General features: G+C 40.7%; 1 protein-coding gene across 1 annotated transcript in view; it reads left to right on the forward strand.

The window, feature by feature from the left end:
* The first annotated feature begins 349 nt into the window (after positions 1–349).
* The window catches only part of FEZ2 (fasciculation and elongation protein zeta 2), a 73,325-nt gene continuing 52,483 nt past the window's right edge, over positions 350–21,191 (forward strand). Inside the window, exon 1 of the mRNA XM_058429129.1 lies at positions 350–444. Within this exon, the coding sequence (XP_058285112.1) occupies positions 365–444 (80 nt within the window). The 5' untranslated portion in view covers positions 350–364. The remainder of the gene's footprint in view (positions 445–21,191) is intronic.

The following is a 21,191-nucleotide window of genomic DNA, read 5'->3' on the forward strand; positions in this document are numbered from 1 at the left end:
TCAAGTAGAACAGGAGTTAATCACATGGACTGAATGAACAGAATATTGAAATAATCTTTTAATGACTTTTTGCTTAAAACTTTGCTGATTTTTTTGTTTTGTTTTTCAGAGTCAAGAAAACTTCTTTTCTTTTGAGTTATTTATAGCTTCTAACAATTGAGCAAAATGTAAAACATATTTCTTTCTCTCTGCCTAATTTCTCTAGAATTTGGAGTATTGTGAGTATTCTTAACTTATGGCAATATAGTTATTTACATAAGTACAATAAAAATCTGTTTTGTTAACAGGACACAATTCCAGACGCTGGTTATTTTACCAAGGATTTGACTAGAATGACATGTTTTCAGACTACTTTTAGGAATGAATGTTGACTTATAGAGCTGATAAAAGGCCCTTGGAAGAACTGGCCTCATGTCTGGTCCTGAAAAGGGTTCCTAGCCTGTGGTAAGTAAAGAATGTCATTTTCTGACAACCCAGGAACCCCAAGTTATTTTGGAATGTTGAGAAGAGAGGAATTCACCCAACCCACACAGATATTTGTGGGTACAGATAAATCCTTGGCTGAGCTCAAGAGGCTTTTCAAAAGTCTACTCTGATATTCTGTATATTAAAAAAAATTCAGCAAAGCCAATTTTTTGAAAAAGAGCCTAAATGGCAAATAATTATTCTTGTGCACTTTATGCAGATAATTAGGCAAGGTATAATAAGACTGAAACTTATTTTGCAAATAAATTGATCCTGCTTTGATTTGTCTTTGGTAGAAATGAAAAACTGGAGAGAGAAAAATTATGCTTTAGAAAAATGATAGCATACCTCTTATTAGATTTCAGCCTTGTCTATTATTTTTGAGTCTCTGTTGATGACCTAATATCCGATTGGTTCTTGGATCATTCACCTGGATCCCTCAAAGCTTCAGACTAATTCTATGGGAACTTCTGAAACTAGAACTTTCACTCTTACGTTTGGGCTCATCATTTCTCTTACAGTCTGCTGTTCTCTTAAGCGCTGTACTAAGCCTCTGTGGATAAGAATACTATTGCTTTTTGTTATGTAGACCTTGGGACTCCAACCCAAAGTTATGTAGACAACTGCAAAGTGGTTTCATTCTTCTCACTCCAGACCCAACCCTGACCCCAACTATGCCCCTGTCAGCAGAAAAGTTAGAGTGATTGTTGGCCATTTCCCATCTCTGTAGCTCACACCTCAGGAATGAGGTATGCTGAAACCCAGGGTGGGAATTGAAACCGACTTTGCAAAGCTTATAACTGTGAGAGAAATCTAACATGGCCGACTCCGTCTTGCTTCTAGTCTCACAGGCTGACTGTCTTCTCTCATTCCTGAGCATAGGCCAAGCTAACCATGGGAGGAATTTAGTTTATAGCTTAACTTCAAAGCAAGGATGATAATAGTTCCTCCCTAAAACTGATCCCCTTTTTTTTGTAAGACTAATAAAAAGTCACAAGATTAGGATTATAAGAGGGGCCTGAATTCTGCTAAAACGTAGGCATAGTTTCTATGATCCCTTACTGCTTGCTCAGGAGTCACGTGGCCAGAGGTAACAAGATTTGTGACTTCCCCATTTGTTTCTATAAATAATATCATTATTGGTTTTTTGAGAGGTGTTTCAGACTGACCCTACCTGGACTTGTGACTCATGTCTCCACTGGTCCTGTAGTCCCCCACCCTGGGGCAAACTCAGTACATGAGGACTGTTTTCCACACCTCTATGATTGCATCACCAACCTATCAGCAGCACACATTCCCTAGTCCCCTGCTCATCAAGCTATCCTTGAGAAACCCCAACATTTCAGCCCTTGGGGAGACTGATTTGACTGATAGCTCCAGTTCTTCTGTGTGGCTGGCTTCGTGTTAAACTGTTTCTTTTTTGCAATACCACAGTTTTAGTGGACTGGTTTTGTCTGTGCAGTGGTCATGAAGAACCTTTGGGCGATTAGGATCTTCACCATAAAGAATACATTTGATATCATTTAAAAATTACCTTCCAGCTGGGCATGGTGACTCACGCCTGTAATCCCAGCACTTTGGGAGGTCGAGGCGGGCGGATCACGAGGTCAGGATATCGAGACCATCCTGGCTAACACGGTGAAACCCCGTCTCTACTAAAAATACAAAAAATTAGCTGGGCATGTTGGCGGGTACCTGTAGTCCCAGCTACTCGGGAGGCTGAGGCAGGAGAATGGCGTGAACCCGGGAGGCAGAGCTTGCAGTGAGCTGAGATTGCGCCACTGCACTCCAGCCTGGGGGACAGAGAAAGACTCCGTCTCGAAAAAAAAAAAAAAAAAAAGGAGATGAAATTATGTGTTGGATGAATATATATCTAGAATGTATAAAATTTTAAATGTTATAAATATATAAAATTTTATACACTCTAGATACATATCACTGGAGGATGAGTCATTTTTTCTGTTGTGTTGCTTTTCTTTGCTTTATTTTTATTTGTATTTATTTCTTGTTATTTATTATTTTATTTAAGAAATTACATTTTCACCTCCAGAAGATCATTGATCCATCTTTTCTGTTAGTTTGGATATAGAAGCTTTCACTCTGAGCGGGGAACAGTAATCGGGCTGAAGAAAAATCTTGGAGCAAACAGCAGAATAGTGTACCATAAATAGCATATTTGCCTCTTATTCCTTTCCTGCAGGCTTTTCTTCTTTCATTATGAAAAGCATAATTTTTCTATAGTCTGTTCCACTTCATTTCCCTCCTAGAGACTATTCTATGTGCTCAAGAAGAAAAGAGGATGCTGGAGAGGGTGTCTATGGTTTTACACTTTCCAGCAGCAAATACCACCACTTCCTCAGCTCTGTCCCTCCAGTCCAGGGACTGGCAATCTTTTTTTTCCTGTAAAAGACCAGATAACTAATCTTTTAGAATTTGTGGGGAGTACAGTCTCTGTCTCAGCTACTGACTTCTGCTGTTGTCGTGGGCAGTAGTCACAGGCATGGTGTAAACTAATGAGCGTGTTCCAATACACCTTTATTTACAAAACTCATAAAAGCTGTAGATCCTGCTCTAGTCTCAGTGCTGCAGGAGGGGGTAACTGGCAAGCGTGGTTTGTAAACCTTTCAATTTTTGTGACTTACTTTTGTGTAAGAAAGGCGTGCCAAGCAGTTTGAACTTCACCAGTTTGTTTAGTTTGGATATTAGTTATTGCTGTTTGGTGAGGCAGCTGTGATTGGTGTCATCTACACCTTTTTCCTCCTCGTTATTAAGTCAGGTCACCGTCATTCAAGTCTGTGGGTCGTTTCTGTGGTGGTGGTAACTGCAGTGCCATTTTGTCTGAGAGGTGAACTGGAGAGCAGTCATGAAGTAGGTCAAAGGCCTCGCCTGGGAAGCCATTGATTGCTTCAGCCCACAGACAGAATGTTCATTATCACAGATTGAGGCTGTCAGATTTCGAATACCTCAGAAATATGTCTGTTCTCCTGATGTTTTTTTGGAAAAGCACCAGTCATTTCCTAACATACTGTAATAGCTAGTTCCATTCCCTTTTTAAAGTGCTGTACATTAGTACTGTACAATTCCCATTTCATTTTTCAGAAAAGAAATACAGTACACTGCCGCTGCTTCATTTGACCTTTTGTATCCGTAGGTCAAAGCACATTATAATAATGCCTGGATTCTTCCATAATTTAGATTATTGTCACTCTTAAGCTTTTTAATACACACCTACTTGGGAAGGGGCATACACATTACCTAAGCATGCCAAGTTGTTGTTTTCCTAAAAAAATGATTTTATAGTGTAAGAATTAGATTCAAAATCAATGTCACATGAATTACACTTAAATCTTTTAGTCTCTTATTTATGAGTTATAATGGCTGCTCAATAATGTTTGGAGGTGAGGAGTGGGTCAAATAGGTTTGAGAAAATGCTAGAAAATATAAGATTAAGAAGGTAAATTTTTTAAAAATCTGAACTCCACGATCCTTTTAAAGTTCTTTCTTCCCCTGTGTTTCAGAGAGCAAATTAGTGAATAGCCTCTACACACCTTCTATTCCTTCCTTCCCTCCCTTCCTCCTTTCCTTCTGCTTTCCAAAAATCCAATTTTAATGGCTCACAGTAGTAATAGAGAATTGATATTAAAAGGTACTAGACTGACACTAGGAATCCCATTCTAGCTTCATGCTTTGAAATCTTGCTTATGTCCACTATGTTAGGGTCTTTCATTTGCCTAGACTTGTCATCGAGAAAGTTCAGAGAAATATCAGAGATACTGAAGGGTCTATTCTCTTGGAGAATTAGGTGTGTACAGAGCATTTTTTATTAACTGGACACCTGGTTCAGGGTCACCACACCCAAGCCTGAGCTGGGATTCCAGCAGGTCTAGCCAACTGGGCTCACCTAGAGGGTATCTGCATGATATTCTGAGGTATCTCCTGGAAGAAAACTCATCCTGAGGGTAGACAGAGCCAGGACTCTTAAGTGATAGGGAAGGCATGTCTCTGAGTAAAAAGAAATATCTATAATTCAAAGTATTTCTAACCCAATCCCATAGATTCATATCTGGCTGTAGGGACTGGAAACTATTAAAGTATAAAAAGTATAAAAAAAAAGTATAAAAGGTGTAAAAAACTCAAAGACTTACAATTTTCTAAGGCAAGGGGGTGCCATAGATGAGAATAAGAAAAGGCTGAAAGGGGTGTTTCCTGCCACCTCCCCACAGATCTTTTTGTCCTTTTAGAAGCTTGTGGGCTGCCATGCATCAGTGGCTGTGCTGAGTAACAGGTCATTGTTCTCAGTGGGAGTGGCAGGGAATTGGCAGAGGCCATGGTGCTCATCAGAACGAGCAATAGCCCAGAGCTGCTACAGTGGCACACACTAGACATGATGGGGTTGTAGGGGAAGCACCTGTGGGGGCCTGGAAGCATGTGCAGTGTTCAGCCTCTCTTCTGGTACTTCTATCCTGGGACCCAGCATTTGTGTCCTGCAGATGTGCCACTGGTGGCTAGCAGAAGCTGAGTCCTTGGAAGGAACCCTAGTAGCCAGAAGAAGGAGAAGCTGAAAGGACTTAATTCTAGGCAGATGTGAGGTATCTCCCTGGGTGAAGGTAAGGCCAGATGTAGTATGAGCTTACAGCCTGCATGAGCCACTGTCTTAGTCTCTTTTCTGTTGCTTGCAATGGAATACCTGAAACTGGGTAATTTATGAAGGAAAGGAATTTATTCCTATAGTTATGGAGGCTGGGAAGTACAAGGTGGAGGGGGCACATCTGTTGAGAGACTTCTTGGTGGTAGGGACTCTTTGCAGAACACCAAAGTGGCACAAGGTATCACATGGTGAGGGGACTTAGCATGTCAATGTGCTAGTCCGGTCTCTTTTCTTCTTCTTATAAAGCCATCAGTCCCACTCCCATGATAACCCACTAATTTTTTTTTTTATTTTTTGAGATGGAGTCTCACTCGGTTGCCCAAGCTGGAGTGCAGTGATCGCCTGGCTCACTGCAACCTTCGCCTCCCAGGTTCAAGCAATTCTCCTGCCTCAGCCTCCCGAGTAGCTGGGATTACAGGCACCTCCCACCACATCCGGCTAATTTTTCTATTTTTCGTAGAGACCGGGGTTTCACCATGTTGGCCAGGCTGGTCTCCAACTCCTGACCTCAGGTGATCCGCCAGCCTCAGCCTCCCAAAGTGCTGGGATTACAGGCATGAGCCACCGTGCCCAGCAGATAACTCACTAATTTTTTAACCCATTAATCCATGAGTGGATTAATCAATTCATAAGGTCAGAACCCTCAGGATCCAATCACTTTTAAAGGCCCCACCTCTGAATAATCCCACATTGAGGATTCATTCAAACCATAGCAGCCATTAAGGGCAAGTGCATTAAAACATGAGTTTTTATCATTAATGTAATTTGATCCAGGGAGTCCTGTGAAACCATGCTTTGTACTTAGGATGTGAAACCTAGAAATAATCAGGGTTGACAAAGAGCGTAGATGTTATCTACGCCAACCTCCATCCCAATGCAGGAATTCTTTCTCTAGAATCTTTAGAAGATCTTCTGAGCCTAAATATGCTAATAAAGGGAAAGTCACAATCTTTAAAGCTGTATTACACTGATTGGGATAGGTCTATTTCTTCAGAAACTTTAGTATCTGCTCAAATACCCAAATATCAGAAATGCTAATCATATACTGTAGACCAGCAGTCCCCAATATTTTTGGCAGCAGGGACTGGTCTCATGGAAGACAATTTTTCTGTGGATGGCAGGGGAAAAGGAGGGGATAGTTGGGGATGAAACTGTTCCACCTCAGATCATCAGGCATTAGTTAGATTACCATAAGGAATAGGCAACCTAGATCTCTCACATGCACAGTGCACGATAGGGTTCGTGCTCCTATGAGACTCTAATGCTATAGCTGATTTGACAGGAGGAGGAGCTCAGACATGTGGTAATGTTCACTCACCTGCTGCTCACCTCCTGCTGTGTAGCCCCAGTCCATGGTCTGGGGGTTGGAGACCCCTGCTGTAGCCTATTATTAACTAGTAATGTAAAATGGGACCTACAAGACAGAAAATGTGACTTCAGACATATTTATTTTCATATACATATGTTTATATGCACAAAACTTATACACTAATATACGTATGTTTATACACAAGCAAGTAGAATCTTATTATTTATAACATAATTTAACAGGAGTGCTATTTGTCCACTAACAGAAGCAGTATTCACTAAGATATTATTAGCTGTTGTAACAGATAAACCTCTGAATCCCAGAGTTTTAAGAATAAAAAGTTTATTGCTTGCTAACTGGAAGAATAAAATAGTTCAAATTTAGTTTTCTTCCAAGCAGTGGATCAGAGACCTAACTTCCTTTCATTGTGTGGCTCTGCCATGTTTGACAGTGGCTTGTAAGGTCACTGTGCTCATGTGCATTAAGCCAGTGAAAAGGGAAGAAATAGGTGAGCAATTGTGGGAGGTTTTCACGGCTTAAGTCTGGAAGGGCTGTACGTTGCTTCCATCATCTGCATTCCATTGGCTAGAACTCATTCACATGACCAAATGGAGCTGCAAGGGTGCCTGGGAAATGTAGTCCAGCTGTGTGGCCCAGAAGAAGACTGGTTGAGAGGCGGGCTAGCTTCTCACACAAGTACTTACCCTTGTTTGGCTTTAATAACATCTCCCCACAAAACACTGAAGTATAAGTCAGTCTTGTGTAGTTTTCACTAAAGCCTTAAACATTGTATATTCATGGATTATGAGAGAAGAAAAATTGCTCAGAGCAGCCTGAGCTATGTGAGGTGCATAAAATTCATCAGGCCCTGAGAGACTTGAGTATAGGGCTTCAGTCAAGCTCCCTGCTCCACCACACACACACCCATGCCTACGGGGAATTGTTTAAAGTTGTTTGGTTCCTAACTAGTTGCCTCACCCATTATCTTCATGTTCCTGGAATTTGTGATACAAAGAACAGTATATAGCCAATCAATAACATGTTATTTTAATGTAAATTTTTGGTAAACAAAATTTTTGAATGTTTCCTTTAAAAATTTACTTGTGGCTGGGCGCGGTGGTTCACGCCTATAATCCCAGCACTTTGGGAGGCCGAGGTGGTCGGATCAGCTGAGGTCGGGAGTTCAAGACCAGCCTGACCAACATGGAGAAGCCTGACCAACATGGAGAAACCCTGTCTCTACTAAAAATACAAATGTAGCCGGGCGTGGTGGCACATGCCTGTAATCCCAGCTACTCAGGAGGATAAGACAGGAGAATTGCTTGAACCCAGGAGGTGGAGGTTGTGATGAGCTGAGATCATGTCACTGCACTCCAGCCTGGGCAATGAGAGTGAAACTCCATCTCAACAAGAACAACAACAACAACAACAAAAAGTACTTGTAACTGCTGCTAATCAGGCTGTATATTCACGGCAACTTGAATCTATGCTCCTGGGTTGCAGTCCTCAAACGTGGCCCAAGTAAACTCTCTGCTTATGTTAATTTTGCCTCAGCATCTTCCTTTTAGGTCAACAATTACATACTTGCAAATAATGGTAGGTAGCAGGCCAGGCCAAGCTCATTCCACCCAGCTTCTTAGCACAGTCCACTTGATGAGGGGAAGATTCAGAGTTTGTGGAGGCTGAAGCTTATGTAATTTGGTGGAATCTGCTTAAGAAAAATACAAAATTAGCTATTAAAGTAAATATTTAGAATGAGAAAAATAACAAATGATATATTTTAAAAGGTAACAAGTATCACAAACAGTATACAGTCTAGAAATACAATATAATATTTTTAAATAGTTACTTTTCTAACACATCTCTGCAATACTTTTGTAAACCACAGATAAAATTCTAAGCCCCCCCAACCATCTGAATGGACCCCCTCCTCTCGGCCAAGGGCATTCTGAAGCTAACCTGAAAAACCAGTTTAGGCTATGATGGGAGTCAGGAGAAAGACATTCCTCATTATTTCCTCCTCCCTTTTGAAATTCAGGCCCAGCTGACCTGCATTAATATTAAAACAGATCTTAAGACTAACAATGCAGACTCCATGTAGCAATAAGATAACAAATTCCAGCCTGACTCTAGTATAGCATCACATGACAGATGGCAGGCCCTGAAAGAAATTAATGTATTTTACCCCAAATTATGTTTCTTTACCATCTCTTAAAATAGTCTTGCAATGCTGTCTCTTGTGGGGAAAATCTACATTCTGAAGAGAATCCCCTTCCTTTTCTAGACCTTTTTCCGGATCCAGGAGAGAATCAACTCTGATAAGAAATATTACAATCTGTTCTCTCTGAAGCCTGCTACCTGAAGGCTTCCTCTGTATAATGGGAACCTTGGTCTCTACAACCCCTTATCCTAATGCAGACATTCCCTTCTACTGATTCTATCTGCATAATAGGAACCCTGGTCTCCACAACCCCTTATCTTTTTTTTTTTTTTTTTTGAGACGGAGTCTTGCTCAGCCGCCCAGGCCGGAGTGCAGTGGCGTGATCTTGGCTCACTGCAACCACCATCTCCCGGGTTCAAGAGATTCTCCCGTCTCAGTCTCCCAAGTAGCTGGGATTACAGGCATCTGCCATCATACTTGGCTAATTTTTATATTTTAGTAGAGACTGGGGTTTCACCATGTTGGCCAGGCTGGTCTTGAACTCCTGATCTCAGGTGATCCACCCGCCTCTATCTCCCAAAGTGCTAGGATTACAGGCATGAACCACGGCTCCCGGCCGACCCCTTATCTTTTTTTTTTTTTTTTTTGAGACGGAGTCTCGCTCTGTCACCCAGGCTGGAGTGCAGTGGCGCAATCTCGGCTCACTGCAAGCTCTGCCTCCCGGGTTCACGCCATTCTCCTGCCTCAGCCTCTCCAAGTAGCTGGGACTACAGGCGCCTGCCACCACGCCCGGCTAATTTTTTTGTATTTTTAGTAGAGACGGGGTTTCACCGTGTTAGCCAGGATGGTCTCGATCTCCTGACCTCGTAATCCGCCTGCCTCGGCCTCCCAAAGTGCTGGGATTACAAGCGTGAGCCACCGCACCCGGCCTGACCCCTTATCTTAACCCAGACATTCTCTTCTATTGATTCTAAGTATTTAGACAATAACTTAACTCTTTCAACCAATTGCCAATCAGCAAATCTTTAAATCTACCTATGACCTGGAAGCCTCCCAGGCTTTGAGTTGTGCCTTTCCAGACTGAACCAATGTAGCTCTTACATGTATTGACTGATGTCTATGTCTCCCTAAAATGTATAAAACCAAACTGTAGCCTGATCACCATGGGCACATGTTCTCAGGGTCTCCTGAGGGCTGTGTCATGAATCGCTGGTCACTCATATGTGGCTCAGAATAAATCTCTTCAAATACTTTATAGAGTTTGACTTTGTTCATTGACACCTTCCCCTTAAAATTTGGCTTTTACTCTTTTTCTTTCTTTCTTTCTTTTTTTTCCTTGAGACAGGGTCTTACTCTGTCACCCAGGCTGGAGTACAGTGGCGCGATCTCGGCTCACTGCAACCTCCATCTCCTGGGCTCAAGTGATCCTGGCTTTTACTCTTGAATTGGCTTTTCACAGGACTGCAATTTTACAACATTGTTTTCCATAGACAATAGAAAACTCAGTCTTTCCTCTAACCTAGTTTTTCAAAATATTTTTCTTTGTTATTGATAGTTTAGAAAAGTTTCAGGTTTATTGTTACCTGAAAAAACCAGGGCTCATTTGCCTGGTGAATAAAAAAATGACTCTGCCAGAGAACACAAGTTTTGATCAATAGCAGTTTTATTATCTGTCTCAAGTAAGGAGAACCCTGGGGGGATTCTCCAAAGCAGTGTCCCCAAAGGGGAAAGTGACAGAAGAGTTTTATGGGGCGATGGAGAGGGAAGAGAGTGCATCATCACATGTAGGGGCAGGGTCTGAGTGGTGCAGATGCGTGAGCCATGATGCTGGCACATATGTCACATGTTATGGTAATGACGCTATAGCCCCTGCTGGGGTGGAGATTTTAGCATGGTAATGGGGAAAGTTCACTTGGGTTCATCTATATGTTGCCAGGATCTGTCAATGGCTGGTTCCAGCTGACTGAATTCCACACTGGGTTTGGGGAAAAACAGGCTGCAAGGCAGGAGGCTGTAAAACAGGCTGATTGCTCCATTTGATTAAATTCCCGTAGTCCCTGGGGCTCCTCTGCTTACAGTACGACTGTGTTAAAAAGTTTAGTCTAAAGCTGCCTCTTTATGTATTTTAAAGGTTTCCCTGTACATAGTGAACTGTAGCCTAACTGGATGTGTGAACAGGCTGTAACCTACTCTTGTGCCTATCACTGAGTTTCAGCCAATCAAAGGTAGCCACTGTTCAGAGTATGTCCAAATAAGGCAAACACTGAGTTGTAACCAATCTGGCTGTTTATGTACTTCCGTTTTCTGTGTGTCCCTTTTCTATTTTTGATCCACAGACCTTTTTTGACTGGGCAGTAGTGCTGGAGCCTCTCTAAACCTATTCTGGTTTGGGGGCTGCCAGATTTGCAAATCATTCTTTGCTCAGTTAAACTCTGTTACATTTAATTTGTCTAAGGGTTTCCTTTTAACAATTTGTAAGCCATATTGTCAGGTAAATGTGTAAGATTATTGTCAAATTTGTTAAAACTGCTGTCAGGTTTCTTATATGAGCACTAAGATTTCAGGGCAATGCAAATGTTTTGTGCAGCAGTTAGTCTTTAACATTCTCTGAACTGACAGCAACTTTTTCATATGCATTGCATTGCCTCTCCCGGGGTTTTGTAAATGCCTTGTGCAAGTAAGGGTCCCTTAAGCTTTTTTCCTTAGTTTCATGGTAAATCTACCTCTGCAGCAGATCCTACATGGAGGCTCGATCTTTCCCCATTTTCTAAGACCAGCCAATGACCTGGAGAGGCCTGGCTATTTGTCAGAAGACCATCTAAATTCAGCCCTTTTCCTGCCTGCAGAGTCTCTGGGCATTGCCTGCTTCTGAATCCCTTGTCACTGTGCTTTGCTCCACTGTGAGGCTAGAGAGCCCAGTGAGCCTGCTATAGGGAGCTATGGAGTCCTACACTCTTTGCTGAATATTTTGTTCTGCTAATGACTTGGATGTAACTTCAGTATCTGTAGAAGGGCACCCCCACGCAACCCTCCAGGCTGATGGAATTCTAATGACAGGTCTAATTGCAAGTCCTCTACTCCCCCAGTGTGCCCACCCTGCTAGAGTTAGTTGGTGAGGTCCCATCCAGCCTGATCACTAGATGTAACCGTAAGAGGAAGGCAGGAGATTCCTTAGGAGAATAATAGGAGACTTATTCATCTTTTAGGATTCAGCTTGGGTTAGCCAGAAAAGACTAATTGGATGGGAGAGTTTCAAATGCCTTTCTAAATGGCAATGAAAATATTGGAGGAATTGGGAAAATGCTGTTCTAAACACATAAATAGCTCGAGTCCAACTCTCATGACATTCTCCAAAGTAGAGAAGGTCATTTGGGAGCAAATGAAGAAAATAGAAGAATGAAGAACTAGATGAGAAAGTAGAAAATAATTAAAATAATTATAGATAAGGAAAGAGAAATTGTATGGATAAATTTAAAGGAAAGTTGATAAAATAAGGGATGTATGTAGGAGGTTTGGGTAAGGAATAATATTTGAAGACTACAATTGGGCCAAATGAGTGAATACATGGATTTAAAAATTGTACAACAACATCTAGTGGTGTGTCTTACCCATCATTTAAGATAGCTATTTTCAAATTGTCAAAACAATCAATATGATAATTCAGTTGCCAAGCATGAAAAAGAAATTTCTGTGACTCAGAGAACTACAGAGGCTAATTACAAATTCCAAGGGTATAGGGAAAATACTACTATTCTATGAAACCAATTACAAGTAAATTTGATTTTTCAAAAATAATTTGGCGCATGTATAACCACTATCATTTGCAAAATACAGTATGTATAAGTTATTAGTTTTGTAGTATTTCTTTATTCTTCTGACATTTTTGGAAGATGTCAATGCTGTATTTCCTTCTAGTGATCTTTGATTAAAGAATTTAATTTCAAAGAAGTAAACATTGTTTATTTTATTAGACACTGGAGATGTGTCTCTGCTTCCAGGGTCATTTAACATTTATTATTAAAAAAAAATATAAAAATCAATGCCTGTTTCATGGAGTATTAAAAGCACAGTCTTTTGCTAATGTCACCCTTTGCCTATGGGAGACTATTTTAATATCACTTTTAGATACAGAACAACCTTAGAAGCAAATCGATCCTCAAAACAATTCAGAGAAACAAACAAATTCCACTTTATAAATCATTCATATGTAGGATACCACCCATAATAATGGAAGCTTACAGGGGTCTCTCCTTTGTTTAAATACAAAAGTCTATCCACATGCTGTTGTTTCTCTATGCATTTTGCTGGGAGAATTGGAGAGGTATCTTCAGTTCTCTGTACCATTTCTTGGGTGCTAATGACAAAGGAAATGCTCTCTAGTGCTTCCAAAATTTTGGTGGTTTTTACCCCATTCATGGAAGATTATTGAACTAAGGGGTAAAATCTTATCAAGAGTGAGAGACTAAAGGACCTATTTTTTTTTTCCTATCAACAAATGTGTAACACAGGTATCCCTATTTAGAGGGCTGGGAAGTTGAGGTTTGTGGCAAAGCAAACTTGAATAACAAAGAGGAAATGAATAATTTAAAAGTTGTTTTGACAAACAAAAATGATGATATATTACCATTAAACCAGGTGTTCAGCAAAGGAGAAAGAGTCCTTATTTGTCAAATACCAAAGCCCTACACTTGGCTGACTCAAATCAAAGCATCTCATAGCCAAAGATAACCTTGTTACCCTCAGCTTCTGAAGGTGAAGCAAAAGGCAGCATTACCTTGACCATCTGTACTGCGCTTTATCTCAAACTTACTTTATTCCACAGAACTGGTGTCTTTGGTCCCCTGTGATTTCCAGCAGTTAATACCCTCAGTCCATCACTCTTTCATGATGGGACCAGAGAGCTGGTAAATTTTTTCCCTTGATTTCTGACCTATGTGAGCAATTGCATTGCATCCAGATCACAGCCTGGAATTTTGGAGACATTTTCATTGAGATAGTTCTCATCTGTACTTCCATCCTCTAGTAACTATTTCTACTTGGCATTTATCTTGATTGGTGGTTTAAATGTAGATTAATTACTGCTATGGTGGTGCCAGGTGATCTCAAAGTTGAGTCTCATTGTATTGGAATAGCAAACGTCTTAAGTATTCATATTCTCATGAATTGATATTTATCAGGACACTGCTATCGATTTTGAAAGAAAATGAAAGGGCTCTGTGCATGGTGAGGCAGGGGGTGGGAACTATCTAGGAGAGATGAAAATTGAGGGCTGCAATGGTGTCTGTCCAAGGTGGTTAGAGCTAAAATTTGAATGGGTCGAATTTGCTAAAGTACACTAAGGCTAAAGCTTCCTTTCTCCCCCCATCCTCGTCTTTAAACAGGAACTGTCCCATTACCCTTCCACACTCCTGGCTGTCATCTTTGGCTGGAGCCCATGGCTTTTCAGTGACTTTCATATATAAGAACAGTCTTACTGTTAGGTTTGAAGAAGTCTGATTCAATGTAAATCACAACCTCTATCTTATATTTGTGTTAGCCTCCCGGCCTGCTTAGACCTGACCTGGAAACTGGTTTGCGCTTTCACTTTTCTCCATCACATCCTGTCCCACTCTGCATCCTCTCTTCTGGTTACGTTGGGGTGGTCTCCTGCTGGGGTCTCCTCAACCCTGCTAACCCTTTTTGTGGGACCTTTTCAAGGTGACTCAAGTCTAGCTCTCCTCAGGGCTGTCTTTCCACTTGGCCCCAGGGAAAACCATGCATCCTTGCTCAACAGATGGTGTAAGCATGGGCTGCTCACTCTGTAGACCTGTTTCTTGGCACTGTCATCATGGGAAGCTCCCTAGCCTCGTGGCTTCAGAGTTCTTTAGGCAAGAGTTTGCCTCAGTTTTTAACTTCCCATGTGTCTCCAAACTCCAGGGGACTTCAATCAGGATCTCCCAAGAACTCGCTCATGGTGTCCCACTCTGGGCTCACAGAGGCAGCAGTGTCCATGTCCTTCATCTAAGTAACCATCCAGCTGGAGAGAAAGACACTGTTTATTGATCCTTCTTGCAAGGTTGGCCCACACTCTGCTTCTTGGGAAGCCCTCACACTTGACTTGAGTAGGGAGCACCCCGGGCCCTTCCTAATCTGGCTGACAGTTCTGCTTCTCAACGACTAGAATTCTTCTTTAGAATTTCTAGTTTTCTCACCTGTAGGTGGGTCATAGGGTAGGCAGAAAGCTCTGGTTCTGCTCTCACTAGTAAGTCACCCAGTTAACAGCCAGTTGCTGTTATTTCTAGGAGAGAGCAATATTCAAGGTGACAAAGAAGCCAGAAGGACGAACAGAATCATATCTGTCCCATTTCTGTGGAGACTACCAGGAACCACTGAGATGACTATGGATGGTGTATCAGTCTGTGAGAGCTCCCATCGCAAAATATCACAGACTGGGCAGCTGAAGCAAAAGAAATTCATTTCCTCACAGTTCCGGAGGCTAGAAGTCTAAGACGAAGGTGTCAGCTGGGTTGGTTTCTGCTGAGGTGTCTCTTCTCGGCCTGCACATGGTCGTCATCTCACTGTGTCCTCATGTGGTCTCTCCTCTGTGTGAGTGCCTCCCTGCTGTTTTCTTGTGTGTCCAAATTTCCTCTAGGTACCAGTCAGACTGGATTAGGGCACACTTAACAAATTTTCTTTTCTTTCTTGCTTTCTTTCTTTTTTTTCTTAATTTGAGACAGTCTCACTCTGTCGCCCAGGCTGGAGGGCAATGGTGTGATCTTGACTCACTGCAACCTCCGTGTCCTGGGTTCAAGTGATTCTCCTGCCTCAGCCTCGTGAGTAGCTGGGATTACAGGCTCAAGCCACCACACCCGGCTAATATATATATATAGTATTTTTAGTAGAGATGGCATTTCATCATGTTGGCCAGGCTGGTCTCAAACTCCTGACCTCAAGTGAGTGATCCGCCCACCTCGGCCTCCTAAAGTGCAGGAATTACAGGTGTGAGCCACTGTGCCTGACCAAAAATTCTTCATTTTAACTTAATTACATCTATGAAGACTTTATCTCTAAATACAGTCATACTCTGAGGTGCTGGGGCTTACGGCTTCAACTATGGATTTTGAGGGGACACAGTTTAGCTCATAACAAAAGGAGAAGGCTGAGGCTGAGTTTAGCTGGCCCATCTGGGTAGATGCAGTCTGGAGAGCACCTGCTGTCTCCTGTGCCCACTTACCCACAGAGCTGGGTACATCAACAGCACAATGTAGGCATTGGGGGTACCAGGAGTCTTGCATTTCCGTGGCTGGGGGGTGAATGAGATACTGAAATTCAGGCACTGGTGGTAATTCAGTTCATCACAAATCCCCAGTTGGGTGAGACTCACAGACATTCGGGGTATGCACTAATCCAGTTTTCCAAAGAGCAAATCAATCCTTCAGAGTTACAAAGTTACTGTCTCTGTCCTTGCAACATGGAATGAAACTAACATTTCTTTCTTTAAACAATAAGAACAAGGAATTAACAAATCTCCTATGCTAAACCCTTTAATGCCAGATTAGAAACAACTAGCTTACTTTTGTGTCTACCCTAGTCAAATCAGGCAGAAAATTGAGCAATTATATGTCTGTTTGCTTAAATTATGTAAACAATTACTTAATAGGCTACTTTGTTTTGTTTCTGTAGACCAACACCCATCTGACTTAAGTGGGATTTTTACTTAGCTACATAACATTTTGATTAAGCTATTTTGATGAGCAATATTGGTGCAGCTCTTTTGCTGTCAAGACATTTTGACTACACTTAAAAAGAGAAGAAAAAACCCTACTAAACTTACAGCTTAAGTATGTTTGTTACGAATGGATACATATGTAACAAACCTGCACATTGTGCACATGTGCCCTAAAACCTAAAGTATAATAATAAAAAAAAGAAAATGTAAAAAAAAAAAAAATTTTTAAATGTTTTATGTAAAATAGACATCCTCACCTTTAGTCCCACTTCATCCCTACCTTGTTTACAATGAAGTTTTCCTTTTTTAAAGACAGGAAATTTTAATATGTTTGAATATAAAAACTTAGGGGCAAGAATACAAATGAAAAACAAAGACCCAAGAAAATAAAATTCCAAAGGAATAGGACAGTTTAACACTCATCCTTTTTTTTTTTTTTGAGGCCAGTCTCAGCTGTTGCCCAGACTGGAGTGCAGTGGTGCGATCTCCACTCACTGAAACCTCCACCTCTCGGGTTCAAATGATTCTTGTGTCTCAGCCTCCTGAGTAGCTGGTACTACAAGCATGAGCCATTATGCCCGGCTAATTTTTGTATTTTTAGTAGAGATGCGGTTTTGCCATGATTGACCAGGCTGGTCTCAAACTCCTGGCCTCAAGTAATCCACCTGCTTTGGTCTCCCACAGTGCTGGGATTACAGGCGTTAGCTACTGCGCCCGGCCTAATGCTCATTCTTATACTACCCTTAGTGCAAATTTTGGCAGACTCATCTGGCTGATTTTGTGGAATATTGCTGGATAGTATGGTTCCCTTGTCCCAACACTTGAAACTAAAGAAAATTTGGGACAAGTACTCTTATAAGAAGTTTATATTAATAAGTATGCCAGAAAATAAAACATAATGCTACCCAAAGATAATCCAAGTCTCCTTGTTTCTTTTCAGCTGCAAATGCCTCTGAATTGTCAATGTCAATTTCTCTCTATAAACCTATTGGTACCTCTTTTGATACCACCTAGTCTCCAGACGTGCCCCGTTACTCTATTACAGTGTCACCTACTGACAGTCATTGTGCTCAATATAACTTTTTTCTGCTTTTTTTCTTACCCGTTTGCCTCCAATTCAGTGGGAAGTGGACTTATTTGTATTTTCTTGAAGGTTCACAACTTTTTCTCTTTTCTTCATCATTTTTTTTTTTCTTTCCTTTATGGGCCAGAGAAGGATTTCCCATTTCCACTAATTGTTTTCTTCTTCTCAAATTAGCGCCTCAAATGCGTCTCTGAAAACTCAAGTCCACCAATGACAATAGTCTATTTTATTAATTTTGTAATTCTTTCCAGTGAAGTTAATTTACATAACTGTAGTATAAAATACAGATTTAATCAAGAGGCAAAATAGGAGGGATGGTAAACAAATTATAATGTCAGATAAACAACTACTGCCAATGGTTGTTTCCATTTATTTTTAAGAGACCAGCATTTGATTACTCAGAACGCAAGCAGGCATGCACTTGGTAGTGTTTTCCCTACCCATCTATGGAGGTGCCTTGTAAGGCTGCAGCTATGGCCAGTCACCTTGGTTCTTTCTCTTGAAGCCTACTACTGCTTCTTCTCAAGGTGGTTCTGCCTGATCAGGATGCTGGCTTAATCATTAAAATGGAAGGTATGGCTGTTCACTAAAGATTTATCTCTGTCGACCTTGAATGAACTGGAATGAAATATTCTTTATTAATAAATTCTAGATTGTGGTCTTTGTCTCCTCAACAGTTTCTTGATTTTTGTTTTTTAAGAGACAGGCCCTTGCTCTGTCACCCAGGCTGAAGTGTAGTGGTGCCATCATAGCTCATTGTAATGAACTCCTGGGCTCAAGTGATCCTCCTGCCTCAGCCTCCCAAGTAATTTGGACTACAGGCACATGCCACTGTCTGGTTAATTCAATTTTTTTTTTTTAACTGGAGAAAAAGTGAAGAGAAGCTACTGTTTCCTTTTTGGCAAGCAAGCAACCTTTCCTTAAATTATTGGGTCACCATATAGATTTCTAAATTATTTTTGCTTTTGTTTCATCAGCTGTTTTTTTTTCCTTCTAGTTGTAAATGATTTCAGCAATTACCTTAGCTCTTCTCAATAAACTTTCATTTACATACCTTCTCATTATTTTACTGTTGCTTTGTAATGCCTCTGGCCTTTGCTGAATATGATACTTTGACAACTAGATATTTTTTGGTTTTGTATTCAACAGTTTCTTTTGCAGTTCTTATATTTTCTGACTGATTATACTTTTAGGTGATGCTATGGTTTGAATGTGTCCCCTAAAGTTTATGTGTTGGAAACTTCATCCCCAATGCAACAGTTTTGAGAGATGGGACCTTTGAGAGGTGTTTGGATCATGGGGACAATGCCCTCATGAATGAATTAATAGCATTATCCCAGAAGTGGGTTAGTTATGGCAGAAGTAGATTTCTGATAAATGGATCAGTCTGACCTTCCTTCTCTCCCTGCTCTCTCACTCTCTTGCCCTTCCACCTTCTGCCTTGAGATGACACAACGTGAAAGCCCTCATCAGATGTCAGCACCATAATCTTGGACTTCCGTACCTCCAGAACTGTGAGAAATCAATTTCTTTATAAATTACTCAGTCTGTGGTATTCTGTGATAGCAACACAAAATGGACCAAGACAGGTGACCTATATGTTGAATAATTGATTTTTTAATTTTTTTGTTATGTAAACTTCCACTCTGGTATATATGTGCAAAATTTAAGTACATTGTCAAACCGGAAAAGTAACCTTTTCCATCTTAAATGATTAATATGCATATAATACTCAAGTGCTATGAAGCTCTCTTCAAAAGTTCTTCTGTATTCTCTAATTTTGAATCAAGGGCTGAAAACTAATTCAATAGGCTAGCTTTTCTTAATATATCAAGTGAGTAAGCATGTTTACACATGCTCATTTTCTTATGGCCTGCAGGATTTGGTAGGAAATAAAAGGTCCAAAATAAATAGATTTTGGTGGACAAATTAGTAGAAGTAGGTTATGTGACATATAACAAAGTCAAAGAACCTCTTCTTAATTGGAGGCTTTTGGGTATTGACGGACTGATCAAAACAGGTGAGGCTGGCAGGAAGCCTGTGGTTTTTCTAGATTTGTGGCAGTGTAGGAAGCTAGAATTTGGCTGATGGGTATGAGAGTTGCTGGAAAATGAGCTAAGCTTGCCGTCAGGAATTATTAAGTGAAGGGGTTTACAGAACAGTAACTTGGAGACGGATTCTCTTAAAGAAGTCTGGGCCCAGTACCAAAGGAACTAAAGGAAAGGGTGGGGATAAGGGAATGGAGCCACGACCTGGGTGGAACATGGTCTCTCCTCCTGTAGGATGATCTGGAAGGCTGTGGAGCGACCTGAAGTCCCCAGATAAACATGGGAAGAGAGGTGTGTGGTAGGCACTAAAGAGAAACATTGCTACTTTATAATTTAATCTGGTTACAAACATTTAAACGGTTTAAATTTACAAGTATTTAAATAGTTTTCTGCTGTTACGCGTTTGTGTTTACAGTAACTATTTAAAATCTACCAAAGCACCAATTAACAATTTATTCCACTCTGCAGTTTCTTTCTAATCTAATTGCTCTGTCCCTATAAAGTGGCAAAACTATAGAGAAATATAGTGTTTTCTAACAGACACATCTATTTGGAGCATTCTTATGGATAGCGTTGAGTGCCAAGGTTACCATGAGTGTGCAAACATGAGTTGACCAAGAAAAGTGATTTTCATCTTGTTTTCCTAAAGGGATATTCAAAATGCATACGGTAATATCAAGTAATTTATATTTAATTAAAAATAAAAAGCATCCTGTGTAAGAAATTTGACTAAAATAAAATTCTAATACCATTGGAGCTAAACCAGTGACAATTTATTTAAGAACATCTGAAAATTTTGACAGTGCTACATTTGGGTTCTAAGAGCAATCATTCTCACTCACATGTGGACACACTATAACAGGTAAATGGAAATATGAGTCAAGAAAAATAAATGAATTTTATCCTAGCCATGTACATAATTTAGAGAGTCCGCATCAACTAGATAGTTTCCTCATAACTTTGTGGGTGTAGTCAAACACCTGGAGAAAAATAGCTCTTTGATACTTTGGAGCATCACTTTTGAGTAATGTTCAGATAGCTGAGTCAGAATGTTTTCTCATCAATCCAAAAGCTATTGTTCACTGTTGACTAATTAGTTCTAGCTCTGGGCTAACTGGGGATCAGTATCCACTCCCTTTATGGTTTCAAAGGAAATAGGGAACAACATTTCCTTTAATTATCAACAGTATCTTAGGCTTAATCACAGAACTATTTTATTTGATATGGGACAAATCACTAAAGTAAAACACAACATTTATTGGACTAGTAAACAAGAAAATGTTGGTATTAACATGTATTCATGAAAATGTGTTTCCATGCTGCCAAGAGATGGACAAAGCATACTGGGAAAAATTTATTTTCTATTACTAACTTCACATTTATTTTTCAAACTGTGAGCTCGTCTCCAAGTTACTGTTCTGTAAACCCCTTCACTTAATAATTCCTGACGGCAAAGGAACCTAACCAGCTCCACCTTCTAAGTGAAGTATTTGATCATGCCAGTCCAGAGATGTCACTCTTCTCAACTCCTAAGCATTCATTGCCTCTACACATTCATACTTCCTTATGATAATATTTACTTTTTCCTCCCTTAAAAAAATTTTTTTTTTGGCCAGGCACGGTGGCTCACGCCTGTAACCTAGCACTTTGGGAGGCCGAGGCGGGCGGATCACGAGGTCAGGAGATTGAGACCATCCTGGCTATCACGGTGAAACCCCGTCTCTACTAAAAATACAAAAAATTAGCCAGGCGTGGTGGCAGGTGCCTG

This window comes from Hylobates moloch, unplaced genomic scaffold (genome assembly GCF_009828535.3).
Source record: "Hylobates moloch isolate HMO894 unplaced genomic scaffold, HMol_V3 SCAFFOLD_15, whole genome shotgun sequence".
Lineage (NCBI taxonomy): Eukaryota > Metazoa > Chordata > Mammalia > Primates > Hylobatidae > Hylobates > Hylobates moloch.